The sequence below is a fragment of the Marmota monax genome, unplaced genomic scaffold, assembly GCF_021218885.2.
Source record: "Marmota monax isolate L192 unplaced genomic scaffold, Marmota_monax_Labrador192_F-V1.1 WCK01_AAM20220418_F8-fsc00086, whole genome shotgun sequence".
Lineage (NCBI taxonomy): Eukaryota > Metazoa > Chordata > Mammalia > Rodentia > Sciuridae > Marmota > Marmota monax.
In genome coordinates this window covers 4,800,005-4,825,534 of record NW_026693086.1, presented here as the reverse complement: position 1 = coordinate 4,825,534, position 25,530 = coordinate 4,800,005, and the positions used below count along the sequence as shown (strand labels likewise).

The following is a 25,530-nucleotide window of genomic DNA, read 5'->3' as shown; positions in this document are numbered from 1 at the left end:
AGTTGCTTGGGCCTCAGTAAATTGCTAAACTGGCCTTAAACTTGTAATTCTATTGCCTCAGCCTCCTGGGTCTCTGGGATTACAGGCATGAGCCACTGCACTTGGATCCTATGCATATTTGTTTGTTTTTAATGTATTTTTTTAAAAACAGGAAAAGATGAAAAACATAAGGGAGATATTTATCCATAATCCTTCACTCCACAGTAATTGTGTAATTTTTATCGCATTTTTTTTTAAACACAGATAATAGGGAAAGGTTGCCCATGCCCCATTTCTTGCTTGCAAGCAGCGTGTTTCTTGTACGGTGTAGTGCCACGGAGTGGGGAGAAGAGGAGGGGAAGTTGGGAGTTCAGCATGCTGGAAAATTGCAAAGGCCACGTGTAGGTCCACATGTAGTAGAATGGCTGCTTTTCTTAGCAGAAATAGACACATGACATTTTGGCTGTTCCGGTGGAGTGGCTGTATTCCAGTCACATCCTCAACAGGCAGGCTGGAAAGAGGCAGAGAATTCTGTTTTTATTATCAATCTGGTTCTTAGGTTTCTAGTGCACGCGTGTAAGGATGCTGGGAGGGCACTGTTGGTGATCTCATCCCAGGGACTTTCTCACACTAGAGCGTCTCAGGTTCTGTCCAGTTTAGTCATAGCTCTTGTGTCTTTGCACAGTATTAATAAGAGAGGTTTCAGAGCAGGTAGTCAATGTGTGTGAAACTGACCAGCGGCTGAGGGAGGTTCTGCACTGTGATGTCATGCTTGGGAATTCTGGCTTTGTAGTGTCTTTCTTTGTTTTTAAAGAAATTTTATTTCATTCTGATTTGTTTTATATGATAGTAGAATGCAATTAAATTCATATTACACAAATAGAGCACAATTTTTCATGTCTCTGGTTGTACACAAAGTAGAGTCCCACCATTCATGTTTTCATACCCATGTACTTAGGATGATGATGTCTGTCTCATTCCACCCTCTTTGCTACCCCCACGCCCTCTCCCCTCCTCTCCCTCCCCTTTGCCCTGTCTAAAGTTCTTCTATTCCTCTCATACTGTCCCCTTCCCTCCTTGTAAAAATGGGGACAGTGATGGTTGTTTTTCAGACATTTAATAAATGTTGTTTAAAAGAGTGTTGTAAGTGCTGAGTACATGGGACCTGTGGGTGGTGGTAGCATTAGTGGACACCCTCCTCAGTCATGTGCCCCGGGGAGGGAGGCTGATGGGAGAAACTCCACCTGGGTAGAGAGGCTGGATTGGATCATTCTAAGTAAGACATTTTAAATTTAAGCATGTGTTCTTTTGTTTCCAAACATCATTTTTGTTATTACAGAATAGTGTCTAAATTGCTGTAATGTCAGGGCAGAAATTACACAATAGTAGATTCTGTTTTTATTGAAATAATTGTCTTTTTGAATGAAATTCTTCAAAGAGAATCTCCTTCTACCAAAATATCTTTCTCATACACTGATCAGACATATCTTTTGATTCTGGGATTGTGCCAGATTTTTCTGTTCAGTGATAGGTATTTCTTCATATCCCTCAAGCTTGTTGAGAGATAAGCAGAAAGAGGGATTAATATGAAAATGCTTTTTTAAAAATAATACAATTTGGAGGTGTGACGAATATAGTTATGTTGAGAAAGCATATGCTAGCAGATTAGTAACATTAAACATGTAGATGAGGGCTGGGGTTTTAGCTCAGTTGGTAGAGCACTTGACTCACACGTGTGAGGCACTGGGTTTGATCCTCAGCTCCATATAAAAATAAAGGTATTGTGTCCATCTACTACAAAAAATATTTTAAAAAAACATGTAGATGAGTATTATAGGTAAGTGAGTATTACTTTGTGCAGGTTGTTGTACCTAGAGATGGAGCAGTGAGACAGCTTAAATTCTTTTCCTGCTCTGTGATTGCAGTGTTCTGTTGGTCAAATTTTATGTGCTCATCTCATTTCCAAGATGGACATACTAATGTCTCATATTTTTTACTTTGTTTTGTTTTTAATGTGGTGCTGGGGATAGAACTCAGAGTCTCACACATGCCAGGCAAGCATCCTACCACTCTACTACTGAGGTGCATCCCTAGGCCACTCACATAACTCTTGAAGAATGGTTAGTATTCAGATAAATCACGTACATAAAACACTGGCACTGTGTCTTGATATATTAGGCACTGAATAAGTGGTCTCATCGATGATGATAGCAGCATGTAATGGAAATGTTACTGCCAGTCAACAGTAATCCCTGGAGAGGCTGAGGGCCTTTATCCCGTGCAGATGTTGACCTGGCTGCCTAGGTACCTGTTACCTGATGATATCACAGGTGATTGAGTTGCTGGCTAGCCACTTCAGACACTAGAAATTTTCTCATTGATTGTTTGATTACACTAAAAGAGGTTTTTTTTTTTTTTTTTTCCTTCCCCAGATATACACACAATATTTGTATAACACCCTTTTTTTTTTTTTTTTTAATGCCTTTTGAAAATTAAACAGAATAAGGGAAAATCCCTCAAAGCTGGTCAATCCCTCAAAGTTGTTCAATAGTAACCACCATCTGGGAACTGCCTCTTCTGTCACACACCCCCTCGTGGGTTAAGGTGGTAGACTGTGAAGAAGAGCATATTGGGCAGTCCACTGGTTTTGTGTCCACTGGTGCACAAAACATTTGAACTTTGCTTATGTCACCCTTACATTGTACGTTTGTACAAGTATATGCTCCATAGCTTTTAATTGAAAGCTTGAAAGTTGGTGATCACTGCTCCATGTTACGAGAGCCCCAGTTTATCAGAGGTGTGCTGTTTTTGTTGGAGCAGCTGATAAAGACCATTGGCTACTGGTGATCACATTTATTTTAACTGAGAGCTTGCAAACATGGTCAAATGTTTTTTAACTGATAAAATAATGTGGGGATGCTTTTGGAATCACATTTGTGGCTTAAGCCAGAATTTCAGAAGCAACTAATCTTGCAGGAAGTTTTTTTGTGTGTGTGTCTTAAATGGGAAACGTAGGTGTGGTTAAGTCACAGAGACAGCACTTAGTTCCTGTCCCTTGTGGTTTAAGGTTTTGCATCATTCATCACAACAAAGTGGTAGGCATTGTAAGCTACAAATTTAGAAGCACAAATGTACATAGGTTTATTTTTGGTTCTAGGAGCTTGGAGATTGGAGCTTTGCGTGTTTCTTACTCAGAATGCTCAAGAGTGTCTTGATCAGAGCTGTGGGGACTTGAGAGAACTGGGTTCCAGTGTTAATGGGATGAACGTTCCGCTGAGCAAAGTTGCTTTTGGAGTGATTGTCCTGATTGCCATTGTGAGCTGTCCTATGTAGAAAGGTGTGGGTTTCAGGCTCCCTTTCCTCATTTGTACTTGGGGGATGGTCGCACCTTCACAGGCTCCTGAGAAAACGGGCCGAGCCAATGCACGTTGGTGCTCACTAAATGGTGTTGCTTCTCTTCCCTCTTTTCTCTCCCCCCTTTCTTTACGCTCACTGATGTGAAGGGAGGCACCTGTGTAGAAACTTATTTTTACAAGAAGATGAGGAAACCTGTGTGTGTGAAGCAACCTAAAGTATTTTGAGTCATGTCCTGTGAACCTCTTTGTCATAAGAATAATGGCAAGAGCTGGCCACCAGCAGCACAGGAATTCTGGGTAACATGAGATTTCCCTGTAAACAAATGTGGATGAGAAAGACTGCTGCTCTCTTTTTGGAGTGGATTATTCAGCTTCATAGAGGAAGTGCCATTTCTACACGTAACATTGATGTACTTAATAACGTAGTGCAGAGGAGCGTTAGACCAGTGGCCTTCTAGCTCCTGCTAGGAGAAATTATTTTGTTATTTTATTTTCTGTTAGGAGAAATTAATGCCCCAGATTGCTCTGGATAGCAAATGATGGGATCTTTGTTATTTTATTGAGTTGAAAAAGCTATCCAGGATCATGCTTCTGTCTTTCACCATTTCTGACTCGGAGTTTTGTTTATTGCCTATGTGCTTATTCATTTCTTTGTTTGTGTGTTTATTCATTATGCATTTATTAGGCAACTACTTTACCATAATAACGATACATTTTGTTTAACTTCCAGAACTTTGTGAGGTATATAGGGTTTTTATCCATAGTGTATATAAGCATTCAATGCTTTTATTGGCTTTATCCATCAGATTTTAATGTTGCGTATCATTGTTATTTGATTTACAGTATTTTCTAATTTCTCTTGATATGTCTTATTTCCAAATATTTGGGGATTTTCCTTGTATCTTTTTGTTACTCTCTTCTAGTTCAGTCTTAGTATGGTCTGTAAACATAGATCTTTTAAATTTGTTAAAGATTGTTTTATGACCCAGTCTTCATGCACCTGAAAAAAAGATGTGTATTTCTGCTGTTCTTGAATGTTCTATAAATATCAGGTCAGGTTGGTTGATAGTATTGAACACATCTTCTTTATCCTACTCGTTCTATCACTTAGAAGTGGATTCTGCCAGTGTAATTGTGGATTTGCTTATGTTTCCTATTAGTTCTGTTAGTTTTTGCTTCTATTTTTCTTTTGAGACGCTGATGTTAGTTGTATGCACATTAGTTTTCCTCAACATATCTATTAGTGCTTTTTTTTAATATATATATTTTTTAGTTGTAGTTGGACACAATACCTTTATTTTGTTTATTTATTTTTTATGTGGTGCTGAGGATCGAACCCAGGGCCTCGCATGTGCTAGACGAGCGCTCTACCGCTGAGCCACAACTCCAGCCCTCTATTAGTGTTTGATCATAACTCTCTATATATGGGTATATTTTAGTGGTTGCTCTGGGTCTTTATATATTCTCTTAATGTGAAAAATTAACATTTTATATCCATGTAATAGAGAAATCTTACCACCATAGAGATTCTTTTTACCCTCCCTTCTTTACTTTGTGGTTGTCATGTGTTTTATGACTATGAGCTTTGAAAACCCAATCAGAGAATGTTACAAGTTTTGCTTTTATCCATCACCCATCTTTTAAAGATCTTACCAGCAGAGAAATAGTCTTCTCAGATTTACCCAGACATTTGGCCACTCTTGCTTTTCGTCCCAAGTTTTTCTTTCTTTCTTTCTTTTTCTTTTTTAGATTTATCTTTTAGTTGTTGTTGGACACAATACCTTTATTTTTATGTGGTGCTGAGGATCGAACCCAGGGCCTCGCACGTGTTAGGCGAGCGCTCTACCACTGAGCCACAACCCCAGCCCGCCCCCAACCCCCCTGAGTTTCTTTTTCTTATCAGTTGTCTTTGATATTACTCTGCTTGGGCTGCCATAACAAAAGGCATAACAGGTTGTGTGGCTTAAACAGTGGAAGTTTATTTTCTCACAGTTCTGGGGGCTGGAAGCTCAAAGGTAAAGGTGCCAGTGGTTGATTTGTGGTTAGAACTGTCTTGATGGCTTGCAGACGACTGCTTTCTTGTTGTGTGTTCATGTGGCCTTTCTTTTCTGTGCATGTATGGGAAAAGAGACCTCTCTTGTGTCTCTTATGAGGGCATCAGTCCTCATGAGAGGATGAAGATCCTACCCTCTCACTCCACTTAACCGTTATTGCCTCTTTGTAAGCCCTGACTCCAAATATAGTCACACTGGGGGGTACTTTTAGTGCTTCAACTTGTGAATTGGGGGTGTGGAGGGACACAGTTCTGCACAACACTTTCCATTCAAAGAACCTCATGTTATAATAGTGCATTAAAGTCATTGATAGTCCCAGCATTTGTGACATCTTGATATGGGCATCTTTGATTGGTTGTCTTTCTCTTGGGAAATGGTCAGTGTCTGCTTTTCTTTGTTTACCAAGTAATTTGCTGGATCCTTTTGCCTGTGTTTTTTTACCAGTTTTACGTGTAGAAACGGCCTTCCTATCCACAGTTGCCCTGTGGTCAGTGATGAATGCTGGATGATGCTGCACCACAACCCTGACTTAGGAATGATGGGTGGCAAAGGCTTTCCTAGAAGTCTCAGTGATGTCATTGACAACCTTTATATTCTGCAAGGGAACCTGGGAAATGTGTCTTTCAGGTGGCCTCCATACCCATTATTCTCTTAGACGGGGAGAATGGGAAGAGGGCACAAAACTCGCATCCCCGCCCTGTCCCTGTGCCTAGTCCAACTTTGTCAGACACCTTGGGAGATAAATGAGTAGACTTCACAGAGGGGTGACGTCAAAAGCGGTACCTGCAGCACAGTTGCTGGTAGTTTTCTAAGTGATGAGGTTTTCTTTTCTTTTTCCTTTTTGGCAGCTAGAGTTGCCAACTGCTAGTAAGGATTTGAGGTCTAATTTACAGTTCTCTTTTTCATACAGAGTCTCTGAATTCCCTTTTAGTTCAGAAAGACTGTTTATGGATGATGTAAACAGAATTTATCTGTTCTCTTGTCTGCCCTCTTGTCTAAAGATTTTCTTTCTGTGAAAATGTTTTGGTCTGACACAGCAATTTATAGCATGAAATTTCTATTAACTTTAGGAATTTTTAAAATTTATAAATTTATAAAATGGAACTATAAGCTCTAAGTCTAAGTGTTTGGTCTTACCTTTCTGTAAAGTCTCCTGAAGTGGGATTTGGACTCTGGGGTAGTTGCCCCCAGGTGTTGCCAATTTTATTAATGGTTTTTCTTGCTGGCATTTTTTCCTGGCCATCTTCACTTGCTGGTCTAGGACCAATGCTTGGTAGGTTGTGAAGTCATTTGCACACATTTGGCAGTCACTGTTGGGGTGGATGGGCTGAGGCTCTGTGTTAAGACTTGAGCGGCTGTGCACATCAGACTCTGAAATGTGACATTCCAGGAGGATCTGTAAGGGCTGGAGATGGGCTCTGCAGAGTCTCATCTCCTGGGTTGCAACTTTTAGAGTAGATGGATTGTATTTGGTTTGAATTTTGGTTGTCTTCTTGTTCCTGGACTCAATCTGGATTAGATTGGGTGACATATGAGGGCACTCTGAGGAGAACAGAAAGCACGCATACAGAATTATTTTAACAGAGACTTGAGTGTAGGAGATTGGTTTAGTAGGTTTTAGAAGACCAGAGAAGCACAAAGGGAACATTGAGCTGCGCAGTTAGAAACTACAGGAAGCAGCTCCACCCCTACAGCTAGGGGCTCGAAGAAAGGAGATGGGGGTTTATCACAATCAGAGGGATGGGCCCCCGGGAGCCAGGACTCTGCATCTAGCTGCCTTCAGAGGAGGGCCCCCCCAACCCCGAGGAGGTAGGCTCATTCCTTTGAGGAGCAGGTGCAGTCCACTTCTGGTAGCTCTGAGGGCCAGCAGGTTGGTTCTGGAAGTGTGGAATGAAGGTGGAAATGGGAACTGATTGCTGCTGCCAGGTGACCATTGCTGGAGCAGTATTGCCGTGACAGCAAGCCCATGGGAAGAATGGCGTCTCCTCATCCCTCCTTCTGCTTTCCTGTCCTCCTCAAAAGTGTTCTTTTCGGTAGAGCCTAACAGGCCGAGGAGATATGTGCTTTGCACAGCCTAAGTCCTTGAGTCACAAAGTATGGCAAGTAGATTAGTATTGCGGTTTGCTTTATGAGTGGGAGCAGTCCTTTAACTAGTCTCTGAAACATTTCAGGACAGGCAAGCATTTAGGCAATGATTTGTTTTTGAAAATGAGTTGTTTGTTGACTCATGTGGTAGCAATGTTGTTCTCTGCGTTAGGTTCTTATCAAATGGAAAGTATCCAAACCTAGGGATCCAAAGACACAGACCAGACCGTCAGGATTTCCCCAGGCCTTTCCCATTGCTGCTTTTAGTTTCTGAGTCTTCTTAAAATTGACTCAAGGTTAGGTTTTGGAGTTGTGTGGAACAGGTTCAAAGTCCACTGGTGGTTTATGTGTAGAGGGAACATGGGATTTTGAGTCCAAAGTGGCTAGCTAGCTTTGTGACCTCAGGCAATTTATTTTACTTTTGTTAACTTTGGTTTCCTCATCAGAAAAATATGGATGATACAGACACCTTTCCCAGCTGTTAAAGCATTGAATTATTATTTAATTGATTTTTATATATAATGTCTATAATCTCCAGGATAATTGCTAAAAAAAGAAATCCCTCAGGAACATATAAGTAAAAGAAATGACAAAGTATTTAAAATGATATACTAGAAAATATCTATTTAATGGGAAAAAACGAAACAGTGAAAGAACTTAGGAACTTAAGGGAAGATGCATTTCTTCCATTTTGCTACTTAAGTCTTATCAGCAATTACATTAAATGTAATGGATTAAATTCTCCAGTTAAAAGGCAGAGATTTCACACAGGTTGAAAGTGAAAAAATGAAAAATATATTCCATGCAAACAATAAACAAAAGAGCTGGGCTAGTTGTACAAGTATCAGACATGATAAATGTTAAGCACCCAAAGAAGGACATTATGTAATAATTAAAAGAGTTGATACATCAAGAAGATATTTGGTGCCTATTTACATAGTTAAGTAAGCAATACCTCTGCTCCTGTTCCACTCTCCATGCCCTTGCTGACCCATAAACCAAGCATTGGGGATTCAATTTATTTAGATGCTTCTTGTGTGTGGTAGCCCAGTGGATATCATTCCCTTCATAATGCAGGAGGCCTTTTTGAATTCCTGGAATAAAGCTCCCTTTTCACCTGATGTTGAGTTTCCCCCTCCCACATAGGTACGAAGATGCCCTGGTCCTCTTGCTCACAGAGGTGTTGAATCGAATCCAGTTCAGATACAACCAGGCCCAGTTGGAGGAGTTGGATGATGAGACTCTGGATGATGATGTAAGTGACATGCCTTAATTGACCCTTGATCATTGTCATGTGTATGGAGACTTGGAGCCTCTAACCCTCTCCTCTGGAGAATTCTTAAACCAGAGTACTATCACCGATTGAATTTGAAACTTCAAAATACATTTGAAATTCTTTTATCTCCTACTGGTCTCTTGGCTCATTGAGTATAAAAATTGCTGTACAGGCCACCTGTTTGGACCAGACATGCAAGTAGAGAAACGGTTGTGTAGTGAAAAGCGGTTTAGTGCGAACTCTGTACCCTTACTTCCCTTGCCTTGCTCCCCCCACTCTGCTCTCTATCCCTAGTGACAGAGAATATTTGAGCGGATATTGATGGAAATAGTTTAAGAGATATTTAAATGATGAGGCTAGAATGAAAGGAAGTCTGTTTTGAGTATATGTTGTATGGCTGATTTTGTTTTCATTTTGTTTTGTTTTGCAGTTCTGGGGATGGAACCCAGGGCCTTGAGCATGCTAGGCAAGTGCTCTACCACTGAGCTACTTCCCCAGCTTAAGTTTATATCTTTTTGATATAATCTTGAATGTATTGATGCTGGTGTGTTCAACATTGATAAGGAAAATGTCTCTAAGAACACAACTCCAGTCCTCCTCTCTCTTAACCACCAGGCACTTTAAAATTTTCAAGTAATTGCTGTCATTCTTGAAATTAGAGTGATGGTGGTGTGGTGATAGCCACATTTGGGTTGGGAGGAAGAACAAGAACGCTGTGCTTGGAACCAGGTGGCCTGAATTTGAATCCCTGCAGCTTTGGGCATGGAACAGATGGAGGGTCTGGGAATCAAGTTTCTCTGAGCCATAATTTATGCTTATCACCCCAAAGGGGAGTGACTTGCCTCACTGACTTGTGTTAACAATTACATGTGGCAACATATATGGCAGGGCTGGTCGAGTGCAGGAGACACAGAAGGTGCATGGTAAACTTGGGTTTCCTTTCTTATTAACTGATTTAGGCTACTGCTTCTTAACCTTTAGCTTGGTTGAGAATCACTGGGCCAGCTTCTTTAAAATAGAGTGATTTTGGAGGTCTGGGTAGGGGCCAGAGAGTTTGCATTGCTGACAGGCCCTTGGGATAGGATGTCCATCTATGGGCCACACCTTGAGTGACACTGAGGTAGTCAGTATGTTCAGATACATGGTAATGGACTGTCTCAGAAGGTGAAGTGACCAACTGATTCCTACAGATGGAACCATGTAAAGGGCTCTTAGACCTTTCACAAGTGGCTCTTAGGTATCTGCACTCCTATGATCATAGGGAAAGGTAGGTTATTCTGTGTAGATCATTTACCTTCTGAGAAAACAGCTTGTTATGAAATTAACATAACAATTTTTGTTGGATTAAAAAATAATTCTAACTTGGCCTTTTAAAATACCTGGTTCCATTATTGATTATTTCTTCAGAATTTTGTTTGAGAGTGAATTTGAGGCAAAAGGGAGATTGGCAAGGAAGATGGCGAGGTTCTTCCTGTTTGGGAGAACTGATTTCCTTTGTTTCCACAGCAGCAGACCGAGTGGCAGCGGTACTTACGCCAGAGCTTGGAGGTAGTGGCCAAAGTGATGGAGCTCCTTCCCACACACGCCTTCTCAACCCTGGTAACTCACGAGGGAGGGGACCAAGAATCCTCTTACTTCCTACACCTGTAGCCTGGCTTTTTTTCTTTCTTTCTTTCTTTTTTGTTTTTACTTATCTGTCTGCCTTAATCTCCTCTTTAAAACAAACAAAACACACACACACAGAATAACTCCCATAACCAACTCTCAAATTTTACAAATGTTAACAATTTTGCAAACTATTTTAAACTAACTTTTAGAAGCCTTGTTTAGTCTTGGATAGAACACGAATTTTACTCTTGTCTTAATACCTTCATTGAAGTTTGAAGGTAGTTGGGCCACACAGAGGAGATGTTATTTTTAAAAGTGACATTACTGAAAAGCTAGACTCTGTAGAGCTTACTATGGGCTAATTGCTAGCACTTTCTGCCTGTGTTTGTATATTGGTGTCTTTAGTCATAGGGACGCATTTCATGCACCGAGTCGTGCTTGCTATTTGAAGAAATGTCATTAAATTCATCTCTTCTTCAAAGGCAAGAACTTCCTGGTTCAGCTTTTGCATATCCAGCCCGGCTGTATTGTGTCTTCTTATGGAAAGAGCCATTTTACCGTGCTGTCTGCCCCTCTTAGGCACATACAAGGGGCACATAAAAGTCTTTGTTTTTATCTTGATGGTGAACATAGCAGCTTTGCAAAGAAAGACCCATCTCTGGTTGTCTCCTTGTCCCATTCTAGAAAGGGAAACTGACTTCCAAATAATGTGGCCCATCTTTTCACTTTGCCATGCTCTTTAACAAGGTGTGCCTGATCTCTCTCTCCTTGAGAAGGGAGACATGACCCTGTAGTAGAGCTCTAGAAGGATAGATAGATGATTTAGGGGCTTGATAGTCTATGCTTGGAATGTAATAGCCATGCCCCAGTATCCTTTGCTTTGCTTAAAAACAAAAAACAAACCGAGATACTGTTTTCTTTCTTACTCTATTACTTGGTGGTTTTGGCCATAGGAATTGTTGGCATGGCGGGTGTCTGAGGTGGGGGCGCCATCTCATCTTAGCTGCATGTGACTGTTCCTGGAGAAAAGTCTTTTATCCTGTCCCTCTGGCTACAGGCACTTAATGTTTTAATGTTAAAATTTTATTAGACTGTGCATTTTATTTTGTTTTTTAAAACTTTGTTTCTTTGTTTTCAGTTCCCAGTTCTTCAGGACAATTTAGAAGTGTATTTGGGATTACAGCAGTTTGTAGTTACTTCAGAGTCAGGTAAGCAGGTTTTTATTTTCTGATGTAATCAGACATTTAAAAAATTGCACCAGTATTTAATTCCCACTGCCCCTGCTGTCACGTGTGACTTCCCCACTGTGGCCCCTCCTCTCCCCAATTCTCCCTGCTTCTAAACAGAGAACACTTATAAAAACTCATGAATAGTGAAGCTGTGGGGAAGTAAATGATAAGTTTATGACATTGTATTCCAAAGAAGCATTTGGAAAAGAAGCTAATATGGAGCGGAGATAAGACTTACCAAAATCCCCAGAATATTTCCTTATGTCCTTTAAAATAACAAATAGGGTGAAAAGAAAATGGCCTTGGACTTCCCTGAGATGTGCTCCTTCTCTGGTTTGTAGAATCAAGAGACAGGAGCAGGTCAGAGCAGGCAGGGTCATGGTGGAGGTGACGGCGAGCTCAGCAGCTCTCCTGCTGCAGTGGCCTGGAGATGCTCCTGCGAGCCTGCTGGGAAGACTCTGGGCCACTGTTCAGAGTCCTCACCCGCTTGGGATGTAGACTGAGCACTTGTTGTCACTTGGCTGTTATATTAATAGCCTCCCTTTGTTGAGCACTCCTTAGACGCCAGGCACCGTTATTCAAATGTCTCTCAACTGTCCTGGAGGTGTCCGTGCTGTTACTTGGTGCCTGTGTTTTACAGAAGAGGACACTTATGTTCACAGATATCATTGACCCAGAGTCTCATAGCTGGTTAATGCTGGTCCCAGGTGATACAGTGGGGAGCCATAAAACATTGACATGCGGGGTGTTCCTTTTTGCCAGCTACAAACACCAGTGACTTTAAGTCCCATGTGCCATCCCCAACCCCTGTCATGCGTGTCTTGACACCATTTCATACCACTCTCCCTCCTACGTGGCATTTTCTTACAGGAGTTACCCCTGGCCCTGGCCCTGGCCTGGCCTGCAGCCTGCCCCTCTGTAGTGTCACTGTTGTTCAGTGGCACCAAGCTCCCTGGACAGCAGCCATCTCCTGGGTGAGCGTGTTATTTGTGGCAGAGCCTCCAGGGGAGGCTTTTTCTGAGGCTGCCCTTCCTGATGGCCTGTGGTGGCCTGTTTCCATGATTATATTAGCTTCTCAATGACCCAGTGGGCCCCAGGAGGTTGATGGGACTCTGCATTCCCCGGGGCCAGGCGCAGCTTTGTGGATGGAGTAACAGCAGTGTATGCATAATTCTGAAGGGCACTTTTCAAAACAAGCATTCCTATGAAACATACTTTCAACTTATGAAAATCATTTGACTTTGTATAAATGCTGTAGATGTTTCCAGAATCCATTCTTGGAACTAATGTACCCAGGTGTTCTCTTCCTCAGGACTATTATTCAAATTAGCATGTACTCTGGACCCTAAAAACATTCTTGATATGTTGAAAAAATTAAGCATGTACCCCTACCCCATTGACCCGTAAGTTTCCTATTCAGTGTTATTGTTGACTTTTTTACATTATAGAGTCTGTCTTGAAGTGAAAATCTGCAGTGAGTCTTAAATCCTTTTTCTGAGACAACTGATAACTGAAGAGTTTCCCATTCTAGAAAGATAATCTGATTTATTTTCCTCCTAAATCAAATATCATCTACCTGCTCTTGTTGCAGCCCATTTACTGGCAATTTCACAGAGCACTTGGTTCTTCCAGGTCGTTCATAAATCTCATTCTCACCATGATCCTCGGTGCATACTCTAGTGCAAAACCTCTCAGGCTAGAGAAACACTTATTTCCTGTTTTAAAATGAGCTTTCTTATCCATGACGAAGCATTCTCCCATGTCTTAGTGGTACAAAAGCCAAGTTTCCAGGGCAGAGGCTATTAAAAAATTGAAACTGTTGAGTACAGAGTGTTCCCTGGTTCCCAGGCCGCTTGCTCCCTCAGATAACTGCCTTGCCTCTCAGTGGAGACCATGTGCTCTTCTCCTCTGTCAGGGGATGGCCTGCTCCTTCCATTTGCATTTACCTCTACCTAGCCCTTATTCTTGGGTTCCTGGAACTTGTGTGGGTGGGAGTCAGCCACAGTTTTTGCCCTCTTCTGGTACTGTGATCTTTGTGGTGTTATTACCAGAGTGAAAGCTGTGGGGTGTCACCCAGCTCACCCTTGGATCCCATTAGAGCATGTGATTGAGAAGGTCAGCTGCGCTTGCTGTTGCCCAACGACTGCTGACCCTCTTGCTTCCACCATAAAGACCAGGGCAAAACATGTTGTGTGGATGTGGCCATCACTTGCTGTGTGCCTGTGCTCTTGCAGGTCGTCCTCTGTTCTCTCTTTCCTACAGTGTGTGGGTTATAGAACCTTCTCATTGGTTCTTCTCTTTATATCCATTGTGCATTTGACCTCTGCTGGTCCTCCTCACTGAGACAGTATTTCAGCTGAGCAACCCTTCAACTTTTTTGGTCAGCCATGCAGGCTCTTGCCAAAGAGATTGTGTCATCTGCGATATGTAAGATTTCGACTTATTTTCTTTGTTCTGCTTGGGTTCATTTAATATTTGTTCTCTCAGGGTGGAATTCCTCCAGTGCTGATTCTCATACCTCTACCCTCCCTCACCTCCCCGAAATGAGAACATTGTGCTGTGCTTAACTTGAAGACCCCCCCCTTCCCCGGCAGTGACTGCCAAGGAGTGTTCTGGAAGCACATTTTATACACTTGCAGATGACTTTGTTTATGGGAGATGGGATATTTAAATGTCTCTGCGTAAGTCTGCAGAGCAGAATTCTCATCTGGAGGTCCCACTTCACACATGTTCTGTGCTTTTGGAGGTGGCAGTCTAAGTCGTAGCCAAATAGCAGAAAACATGGGTAGGTGTGAGCAGCTTTCATGTCCCCCTCAGCTTAGTTGGTGCTTTGTGTGATTTTAGTTGGGGGGAGACAGTAGGTTTCTAGGCTGGGGAATTGATTTGGGGTACGTCCTGCTTGTGTGTTTGCCTTGGAGATGAAACCAAAAAGAACCTGCAATTCTCAAGAACGGGAACCATAGAGGGCACATATGTATTAATTGAATTCTGTGGAATGCAGTTTTGTTGTTGTTGTTTTTAAAGAGAGAAAGAGAATTTTTTAATATTTATTTTTTAGTTTTCGGTGGACACAACATCTTTATTTGTATGTGGTGCTGAGGATCGAATCCAGTGCCTCACGCATGTCAGGCGAGTGCGCTACCGCTTGAGCCACATCCCCAGCCCTGGAATGCAGTTTTGTTCAGTCAGAAATGGCCCAATCTCCCAATTTCGTGAGGTTTAACCTAGTAGTTTACACACACAGCACTGCCAGGCCCTTCCATTCCAGGCGCTGTGCTTCTCTGGTCAGGACAGCCAGGGTTCTCAGAGGAGGGTAGCACGGGAAAAGGAAGGGACCCAAGAATGCGTTCCAACCCAAAGGGGATTTGGAAGGACAGCCAGTCTTCCCATCGTGTGCTGGCAGGCTGTGACTAGATTAGTGGCCTACGGAGTGGGTGGGACCAGGGATGAGAAGGAAGAGTGATAGGGAGTCATTTTCCCTGTGTTTTGACCAAATTGTCCAAAGATGGAGGCCTCCCTCAGGAGACTGAGCTCCCTAGTGCTCAGGTGAGGTGTCTAGGGGAGACTGGGCCAGGAGAGGAAGGGGAAATGCTGGAGCAAGGGGCAGCGGGGACGGGCTTGGGCAGCAAACCCTGAAGTGCTCGGGGCTGTATTCAGGGGCAGGCTGAATTTAGGGTGGGCTGTTGGTTTGGTTTTTAAAAGAAACAGTGTGTTTCCTTTATATGTTTAAATACTTCAAGACCTAGATCTTAGGTATCCCTAAGGGTCGGAGTGTGCAGTACAGGGAGGAAGAGGAGACCAGCCAGTGGCCTGGAGAGGAGGACGAGCTCTAGCAGGAGGGTGAGGGCTACTGGCGCCAAGTCCGCGGCCTTCCTGAGCTGCGCCTTGAACACCACCTGGCCGCACCTCTTCCTGCCCCTGCCCCATTCCAGGGGGTCCTTTTTGTTTTTTTTATCATGGAGCAGTGATGCTTTAGTGAGCACTGGAGGGGCACACCTTCAGGAGCAAAATGGCGGCAGGCCACCATGAGGGTCTGGCTTTTTTTTTTTTTTTTTTAGTTAATTTTATTTTTTAAATACATGACAGTGGAATGCATTACAATTCTTATTACACAGATAGAACACAATTTTTCATGTTTCTGGTTGTATATAAAGTATGTTCACACCAATTCATGTCTTCATACATGTATTTTGGATGGAAAGCAGTATGGAGATTCCTTGGAAATCTGGAAATGGAACCACCGTTTGACCCAGCTATCCCACTCTTCGGTCTATACCCAAAGGACTTAAAAACAGCGTACTACAGGGACACAGCCACATCAATGTTTATAGCAGCACAATTCACAATAGCTGAACTGTGGAGCCAACCTAGGTGTCCTTCAGTGGATGAATAGATTAAAAAAAAAAGTGGTATATATACACAATGGAATATTACTTAGTAATAAAAGACAATAAAATCATGGCATTTGCAGGTAAATGGATGCAGTTGGAGAAGATAGTGCTAAGTGAAATTAGACAATCCCAAAAAAACAAATGCCGAATGTTTGCTCTGATATAAGGAGGTTGACTCATAGTGGGGTAGGGAGGGGGAGCACGGAGGAATAGACAAACTCTAGATAGGGGTGGGAGGGGAAGGTAGGGGCAGGGGCTTAGCAAGGGTGGTGGACTGTGATGGACATCATTATGCAGGTTGTCTTTTTCATTAGAGTTTAAATCTCACAGAACCCTAAGGTTTGGTCAGAAGGAGCAGCAGGCTTTAGAAGCTGGCCCTGGGAGTTGGTTGCACTTATACCTTGGCATTCAGAAGGTGTGCAGTTGTGGCACTTTTGTTAACTTGACAGTTAGGGCCGTCTCACTCTGTGGCTCACGAAGGCAGTGTTCCCTCATGACCAGAATCCACGCCGTGGGCTGTCTGCCTGGCCCTCCCCTGCTCAGCTGGCAGAGCTATTGCTCTCTGAGCTGCCAACCCAGCATCCCCATGGAGCTGCCGACAGGCTGGGGATGCTGTTTTCTGCACCAGGGCGCTGCCCCATTCCTGTGGAGCAGAGGAGGAGGAAGCGGGGAATTGGGGGCAGGTCAGAGCTGATTTTTGTCACTGCTTCTCCTTGTATTGCCCTTCCTTGAGTTTTTCCTTCTTTCACTCTGTTCCTTGGGCTGTGGCCTGCTGTGACAACACCCTAGCTAAAGTGTCCCCTTCTCAGGCTTGTCTTCCTTTGGTGGCTGTCACAGGCACCACTGCTGGCCTCATCACTTGGAAGTTCGTGTAGAGTCCGGGGCATTGCTGCCGCTGCAATCACCGGTTTCTGTGTGTGTGTGTGTGTGTGTGTGTGTGTGTGTGTGTGTGTGTGTCTGTATCTCTCTCTCGCTGGCTTCCTCTGAGTAGGTGCTTCCTGTCCATGTTCATCTTTAAATAACAGAAGTGAATAATTGAGGGACAGTAAGAGGAAGGCAAACTCCTGGAGACCCCTGTCGTGCTCTAGATGGCCACCAAAATACTCATACACTTATGGTCACTCACTAGTACAAGGTGCTATGCTGGTTGTGGGGGCGTGGCCCTTCACCACAGGGGTCTTCATGGCTGGTAGGTGGTCGTAGAGTTCCTGGGGAAGAGGGTTGGTGACAGGTAAAACCCTGGGATGGCTGAGGAGGGAGCAGATCTGAAAGAGAGCTGTGGGCGCTCAAGGGCGGGGCTGGGAGCTCACTGATACTGCCTCCGTCTCTCCTTAGCCTGCATCCTTACTGTTCTCTGCTTTGTGGACATAGTGAGGAGAAGGGACTGACTGAATAAAGGATATTTTTGTCCTTCATTTTAGCACCCTTCCTAGGTTGGACATCTGTCGAAAAGTAAGAAACTTCAGGTCTTAGAAAATCCCTAGTTCTTCATTCATGATAGTCATGACATTGAACAGTGCCCTGTGGTTTATAGGTTTTCTTTATGCATTCTGACTTAGCCTTAAAATAGTGAATGGAATTTAGCCCCTTTTCCATTTTAAGGATGAGAAGACTGAGACTTGGAAGGGCTCGTGAGGTTGGAGCCTGAAAATGGCAGGGAATTGTGTCCTCTGAATGCGAGTCCTGGCTCTTTATTCTAGTCTGTGCCACCTAAAAACCTTCTGGGTGTAATGTGGGATGCACCCTGTTCTTCTAGTGGGGGATTGCTATCTGCCATGGGGGTTTTATTCTGAGAGGGGCCCTGGGTAGGGCAGCAGGTTTGGAGCCACACACCTAGCTAAGAACACCAGCTCTGCCTTAGAGATAGAACCCATGTTGGGCAAATTACTGCCCCCCCCCCCCCCCCCGTCCTCATTGTGTGAAACTAATGGCATCCACATCTTGGGAGGATCCTGAGGAACCAGGTCAGGCTCTTGTCTGTGACATCACCCCAGGCAGTCTGTTTCGAAGTGCGTGTGGTGATGGCTTTGGTGGAGCTGGGCTGTTCCCCACTGGGTCCTGGGGTCTTGGGTCTGCCCCACGCAGCTGCTCTGGACGAGGTGTTCTGTGTTAACTGAAGCGTGTTCTTCCTGTGACAAACTGTGGCGCGTTGTTGCAGGACACAGGTTGAACATCACAGCGGAGAATGACTGTCGGCGGCTGCACTGCTCCCTGAGAGACCTGAGCTCCCTGCTGCAGGCCGTGGGCCGCCTGGCCGAGTACTTCATCGGGGATGTGTTTGCTGCAAGGTTCAATGACGCCCTCACGGTGGTGGAGAGGTAGGCCGCCTGCCCCCAGGGGCCGCTCCTCCTGCAGAGCTGCTTCACCTGCCGCACACTTCCCCTCTGGTGCCAGCTCTGCCACATTCGCCTCTCTGAACTTCAGGTTGCTCATCTGTAAAGTGGAGTGGGGGTCGTTTCTTACAGGCCTGTTGTGGTAAGGCACTTAGCACAGTGTCTCGCGTCTAATCCAGCAGTCCGCAGCCTGGCCCATGTTTCCACTGCTGTCTGAGGTGTAGATGTGGAGACAGGGTTGAACTCAGAAGGAACCAGAGCAGGTCAGTCCCCATGACTTTTCTCATAGGAGCAAGCCACATTAAGGGGACAGCGTCACTATCCTAATAGCCAGATATGAGAGCTATGGGGCTCTTCCTGGTTGGTCTTGTCCCATTAGGGTCCTATGGAGTTAAAGCTGGGTGGCTCCGAGGCCTGGCCTGAGAGCTGGTCTCAGCCTTTCACCAACAGGCATCTTTTATTACTGCTTCCCCTGAGGTCCCTTGAAGAAATTTCCCAGCTGATTTTATTCTAGCTGTACGTAAGAGGGGACTGGATCATTCCAGACTAGCTAGTGAATTGATTAGATCCACCTGGTGGATGTGGCTCCAGCCTGACGCCCAGGCACCTGCTGCTTTCCTTGGTGCAGTATCCTTATTGCTGTAAGACACAGGGAAACCAAGCTCAAAGAGCTTAATTACGTGTGTACCAGATTTTTAACTGTTAAATCTTAGCTTAAAAGCAGAGATAACTAAGAATTTTAAATCCCTTAAAAGGCAGATTGATATTAATTCATAAAAGGCTGGTCGTGATAGCTCTTGCCTGTAATCCCAGCAACTGAGGAGGCTGATGCAGGAGGATCATAAGTTTGAGGCCAGCCTCAGCAATTTATTGAGACCTGCAGCAACTTGATCCTGTCTCAAAAAGAAGGACTGGGGATGTAGCCAAGTAGTAAAATACCCCTGAGTTTAGTCCATCCCTAGTACTAAATAAATAATAAATCTTGATAATATAATAATAAAAGCAGCATCCAATAGAAGGACATTTTCAAAATGGGGTTTTTTTTTTTTTTTTCATTCTACACTTTGAGAGATCAGGCCATTTTACTGGTGAGTAAATTGTGGCTCAAGAGTTGGCAAATATCTTAGTCCACGTGGTTTATAAGAGGGAATTTTAATGAGTTTCCTGAGTTCAGATGTCAGGCTTTCCATATGACAGCCTTTCCTCTTCCACAGTTGTCTGTCTTCTTCATCCTGTACGAGGCCCATTCCCACTGATGTTTAGCAGGGATGAGACAGGTTGTTTGAATTACTCTGTAAGCAATATCAAAATGTCTGTCAGTCAACTATGTAGTGAGATGATTGGCAGAGATCCCAAGCTGCTATTTTGTAAGTTCTTGTTTATACATCTTTCTGCACTGCTTAGAGATGCTTACTGTTTTGTCTTTATATAGAATAAAGTGTGAGGGAAGGCTCTCCTGTGCCACATAATCTCACTACTTAGTGTGATTAGCAGTGTTTTCACTTATAAGTCACATAGAACAAACCTAATGTGAAAACTGTGAAATATAGATGTGTTAAGAGGGACATGTTTAGAAGTCCATTTTTAGTGTGGAACAGGAGAAATAGTAGGTGCACATAGTGCCTTATCACATTGTAGGTGCTTACTGAGAGGTAAGTTTTGATTCTTAGTTATTACCAACACTTTCTTGGGCTTCAAATGAAGAACGTGGCTCTTCACCCTCACTTTCTAGACTCACTGGAAGTACCCTTTTTGAATGCTCTCCAGCCCTGAGCAGTTTGTGGTTTTCTGTTTGAAGAAAGTCCTGCATTTTCTCCCATCAGACAGGAATGTTTTCCAGGGTGTGGGCCTTCATGTATCAGTCCTGGCCGCTTTGTAGAGGTGCTGATTTCCAGATCCTCTTCACATCTGCAGAATCTGCCTGGGGGTGGGACTAGGCAGCTGGTGTTGTAGCACTTTCCCAGTTGATGGCCCTGTGCCCAGGTTTCCATGCAGAGTAGCCTAGGGCCTTGGCAGCTGTGGGATTCCTCTTTGGGGAGAGAGGCACTTTCCCAATGGAGCCGGCTGTTGGTTACTGTACTTAATGCTCATTTGTATACAGTGAGCTCTTGAGCAATCCTGGGCTCATTTGACCTCTGTTTACCCTAAAAACATTTGCTCCCCTCTCTCTCTGTCCTCCAATGTTTTATTATAAACATTTTCAACCCTTCAGAAAAGTTGAGAGAATATAGGGGAATACCTATATCGCTACCCGCCCTCCTGATTCTGCAGTGTACATTTTGCTGCATTTTCTTTGTTACATGTAATTCCATCTGATACATTTTCTTTTAAAAGTAATTTTACAAGAATGGGAGTTTGCAGTGACTCAGACATGCACAGATATTCACCTTGGCATTACTTATAGCAAAAAATATTGAAAATAGTTTAATGTCGTATAAATACACTGAAGTAGGAACGAAAGGAAAGAATGATGAACATCTCTGTGTACTGATGTGGACAGAGTTTTCAGATGCTCACAGGAAAAAAGGCATATGTGTTTGTTGAGATATAATTATATTGCCATTAAAGCCACCATTTTAAAATATAAAACCAAAACGGGGAGTGTGGTTCAGCAGGAGAGCACTTGTCTAGTGTGTGCAGTGGCCCCGGGTTCCATCCTCAGCACTATAGTCAGACAAAGTTTTAAGTCAAAGTTAAGTTGATTTTAACATTACAAATTTTATAAAAAGGTCTTTGTCAACCTATTTAGATAAATTTTCAGTAGAACAAGTCTGCTTTTTAAATTTTTTTTTATTCTCATTTATAAAAGCATTGTTTATTCATTATAGAAATACAGAAAAATAGAGGGGGAAAAATCATCCATACTCTACCTATTCCGTCCTACCCCTAAGAGCAAGTGATACCGAGAGCACATTTTGATGGGTTTTTTTCCTTAACAGATACACATTTGAAAAGTTAGGACATTTTCTCTGTGTGTGTACATAAGAGCCTTTTCACGTTTTGACTACCTTGAACATTTGTCATTAAATATACCTCTAGCATGGTTTTTATTGAATATTATATTACATACTTTGTGTTGGATATTTATTTTGCTTTTAAGTAATGTAGATAATGCTTTTAGTATCCTTGTTATATAAATCTTTATGTACATCACAGATTATTTTCTTTGGGAAAAAAAATGATGATAATGTATTCCCTCCCTCCCTGCCTCCTTCCCTCTCTCCTTCCTTTCTTTTTCTTTTTCTTTTTTTTTGGTATGGGGAAGAAAAGTATGTCCTGGGGCTTCTCCTTGTTGAAACTTGTTAATTTTGTCACTTTAGTTCCTAAGCTGAATGTTCTTTCTTAACCTGCCTCTTTGCCAACAGGTTGGTCAAGGTCACTCTGTACGGATCTCAGATAAAACTGTACAACATTGAAACTGCTGTGCCATCGGTGCTGAAGCCCGACCTCATTGATGTGTAAGTGTGGAGTTTGGGATTTTGCCTTCTCAGGAAGCACCATTTACCCCCAGATCATTTTATAGAAAATAGGAAGAGTGGGAGCTGCTACAAGAAGGGGGGAGTGACTTTGAACTTTGGAGGAAGGATTGTTGGGTTTTGGGGACAGGAGGGGTGGGCAGGAGTGGCCGGGGCAGGGGGACTCCCCATCAGGCAGCTGAGAGCTGTGGTGAAGGGGCTGTGAGTACTGTGTGGCAGGAGAGGCTGGGAGGGTCCACAGGACTGACACGGGAGCTCCTTAAATGCAGTGAATATCAGCCTGCCCAGAGCCCATTCACCGAAACGGAGATGTGTGGAAAAAACAGCAGTTTTAATTCCCAAGATGCTTCTGAGGCCAGATGAGGGGTGGGGTGGATGTATCTCCCCATTCACAAGCAGCAGAGACCAGCTGGCTGTCCTCATAATTTAATTTAGTCTGACACCACCTGGAAATAGTGTCAGATCCTACAGGTCATACTCAGTTCCCAGTTCTGTCCCCTCCGTGTCCTTCTTTCCAATGCTGGAGACAAGCTCCAGGTTATTTCCCTGTGCTTCTGCCCAATTGGCAACAGGTTGAGGTTGCCCCAACCTCTTCTGGTTTGTAGAATTTGCCTAGAGTTGGTCAGAACTCAGGAAAACCCTTAGGCTGCTGGTTTACTTGTTTGTACAGGGTATTACAAAATAGACCCAGGAACCCCGGATGAGAGGGGGGTGGGGCCGATGGGGCGGAGCACAGCTGCCCTGCAGGAGCCTCCAGCCCTCAGGCGATTGGTTCTCTAGAAGCTGGCAGAGCCTCTACCCAGTGCTTTTGGGTTTTTATGGGAACCTCATTAGGAGGTGTAAGTGTGTGATGAATCATCAGAGTGACCTCCACTCCCTTCTACCCTCCTCAAAGCTTAGGGGTGAGACTCAGAGCTTCAACCCTCTGAGCAGAAGGTTCCCCTGACAGCTAGGTTCCATCCTGTGCCCATCTAGGGATTTTCCAGAAATCCCCTTATTTTAACATTTGCTCAGGGGTGTTGAGAGGGCTTGTTACCAATAACAGGAGATTGTATTTCACTACTTGGAAGGGACTGGAGGAACCCAAGACAAAAGGCCAAATATTTTGTTGTTGTTGTTGTTGTTGATGTTTGTTTTGGTGCCAGGGATTGAATTCAGGGGCACTCAACCACTGAGCCCCATCCCCAGCTCTATTTTGTATTTTATTTAGAGACAGGGTCTCACTGAGTTGCTTAGTGCCTCACTATTGCTGAGGCTGGCTTTGAACTTGCTCCTCCTGCCTCAGCCTCCTGAGCTGTTTGAATTACACTTGTGCACCACTGTGCCCGGCTGAAAGGCCAAATATTTTTAAACAAAGATGCTCTTTTAACCAAAACACATGTATCATAATATCCTAGAAAGGTACAGGAGAATACTAGGGGAACACAGTTCTTCAGAGATTCTGATTTGGGTAGGATGGTGTAGGCATTTATTTGATATTTGCATATTAAACAAGAACTTCAGATTGTTTTGAAACAAGACATCCAGGGACTGTCTTAAGAGGAGGAGGCCCCAAGGAAGTCCTGGAGAAGGGAACCTCAACTCAGAATGACAGATTCCTTGACCCACATGAAGGAAAAGAATCTGAGCACACATAGATACCAAGCCACACAGATTTATTTAGGAAATCAAGGTTTATACCTTGAAGGAAGAGAGCACAGGCTCTTCAGAGTGTGGAGGCCACCCCTGGGTCTGGGGTGTTAACACTTATAATGCCACAGTGGCTAGGGCTGGACTGAGGTCAGGTTCTGCTGATTTCCCTGGCTTTAGCTGTTGTCCTTGCTTCCTGGTGCTACTTTCTGCAGACAAGGAGGGCTGAGGACACTGGCTGGCTCACTCAGGACCTGCTTGTTTTGCATTCCAGAGGTTTAAGGGCACTTCTGTCTTTAGATTCAGTTCATCTTTATTTCTCTGTACCCTCAAATTCTTAGGACCACACTTTGAGGACTGTACACATGGGAAGCCATTAAGAGAGTGACATGGTCGGGATAGAGGGCGGGGCTGAGGTGGGTCCTGTCCCAGAGTCTGTCCTGATCAAGTGGCTCACACTAGAGTAGAGTACCACAGCTGCCCCCGGCCCCCCCCCCCCCCGGCATGTTTCTGTAAATAGTTTCCGAGGACAGAATGACAAGTTAAATATCTTAATTGCCTTTTTTGGATTCTAGAATCAGGCCATACTTAATTCCATAAAATAGAATAATCGTTCCAGTGAGTTAAGCAAGAGACCCTCCTCCTCGTGTGACCGTTCCTGGATGTCTTGTTTCAAAATAATCTGAAGTTCAATATGCAAATATCAAACAAATGCCTACACCATCCTACCAAATCAGAATCCCTGAGGGAATGTGTTCCCCAAGTATTCTCCTGTACCTTTCTAGGAAAAGTGCTTTGGGTTTATCCATTAGAACAACAAGAACATCTTTGTTTAAGGGAGAACAAAGAGAGAACATTGGTTTAGTAGATATAGAAAGGATTAAAGAAAACAGAAACAAAAAACAAAAAGGGGATTGGTCATTTCAAAGTTACCTTCCCTGGAAAGCTGGGGCAAGAACACAGAACAATAGAAATATAACTGGTTCACTTCAGATTGCCTTTTTGTGTAAAGATTAAGTCAGAGGGACTTCATTTTCATGCCATTTGAAACTGATTTGTTTGGGGAATTTGGCTGTTCTGTCTAATCCTGAATTCTGGGACTGGCAGGGTAAATAGCTTAGTTTCAGCCTGGTGGTGTGGAACTTGAGCTTGAGTGACTGCATTATGGTTTCTAGCCTGGGATGTTGGACTAGTGCAGCAGCTTAGCCCAAAACAATGGCCTCCTGGAATTTTTTTTTTTTTTTTTAATTTAACAGGAGTTTTATTGGAACAGGCCCTTGCCTTGTCATTTGCATATCACCTGTGGCTGTTTCACACTCAGCAGAGTTGAGTAGTTGGGACAGTCTGTGGCCTGCAAAGCCTAAGACACGTGCACTGTATTTACAGAGAGAGAGAGAAGGCTGCTATTCCTGTTGTAGAGCATTCTTGAGCTGCACATTAAACAAGTGAACTTTAAGAAGAATCTATATACTGTGGTCTTAAACTTTTTCCCTTAGTTATTACTTTCCACTTTGAGAATTAGAGGAAGCCGTGATGCATCCTCTGGGTGAGACACCAATTTGCTCATGAACTCCCCAGCTTACAGTTTCAGGAAGTTTGAGAGCACCCCCACCACCTCGCCTTTTTCAGCCGTAAGACGCTCCAAATGTGGTAGACTGACTGAGATTCTTGGGTTTCAAAAGCTGACTTTGATGTCCTTCCTATTTAGTTTTGATGCTTAGAACTCAGGTAAAATGATCAATGGATTCTGAATATAAAATACAAAATAACTGCCTGGTCTCTCTGAATTTCAAACTCTTGATTGGCATGCATATATATGTGTGTGTGTGTGTGTGTATTTTTTTTTTTTTTTAAACCTTAGGGTACTTAGAACCTTTTCTTCCTATTTTGATAAAGTTCAAACCTATAGAATATGGTAAAAGCAGAATAGATGCCCTCATTTTTTTTTTTCTGAGCCATTTGAAAGTAAATTGTAGATAACATGTCACTTTACCCACAAATCCTTTAGCGTGTGTTTCCTAGGAATAAGGTCATTCTTCTACATAACCATAATACCATTGTCAGCACTTAATACATTTAATGGATACAGTAATATAATTTGATAGTCCAGATTC

General features: G+C 43.3%; 1 protein-coding gene and 1 non-coding gene across 8 annotated transcripts in view; one reads left to right on the top strand and one right to left on the bottom strand.

The window, feature by feature from the left end:
• Xpo6 (exportin 6) overlaps positions 1-25,530 on the top strand; it is a 103,636-nt gene that overhangs the window by 61,260 nt on the left and 16,846 nt on the right. For 5 of the 7 annotated variants that reach the window (XM_058582642.1, XM_058582641.1, XM_046454384.2 and 2 more), the window contains 5 exons: positions 8,621-8,729; positions 10,257-10,349; positions 11,497-11,566; positions 18,137-18,296; positions 21,677-21,769. In XM_058582642.1, coding sequence (XP_058438625.1) covers positions 8,621-8,729; positions 10,257-10,349; positions 11,497-11,566; positions 18,137-18,296; positions 21,677-21,769 — 525 coding nt within the window. The remainder of the gene's footprint in view (positions 1-8,620; positions 8,730-10,256; positions 10,350-11,496; positions 11,567-18,136; positions 18,297-21,676; positions 21,770-25,530) is intronic. The other 2 variants (XM_046454385.2, XM_046454387.2) reach the window with 1 other exon arrangement.
• On the bottom strand, positions 5,127-5,199 carry Trnav-aac (transfer RNA valine (anticodon AAC)). Its single transcript has one exon. It is a non-coding gene; the product is annotated as a tRNA-Val (tRNA).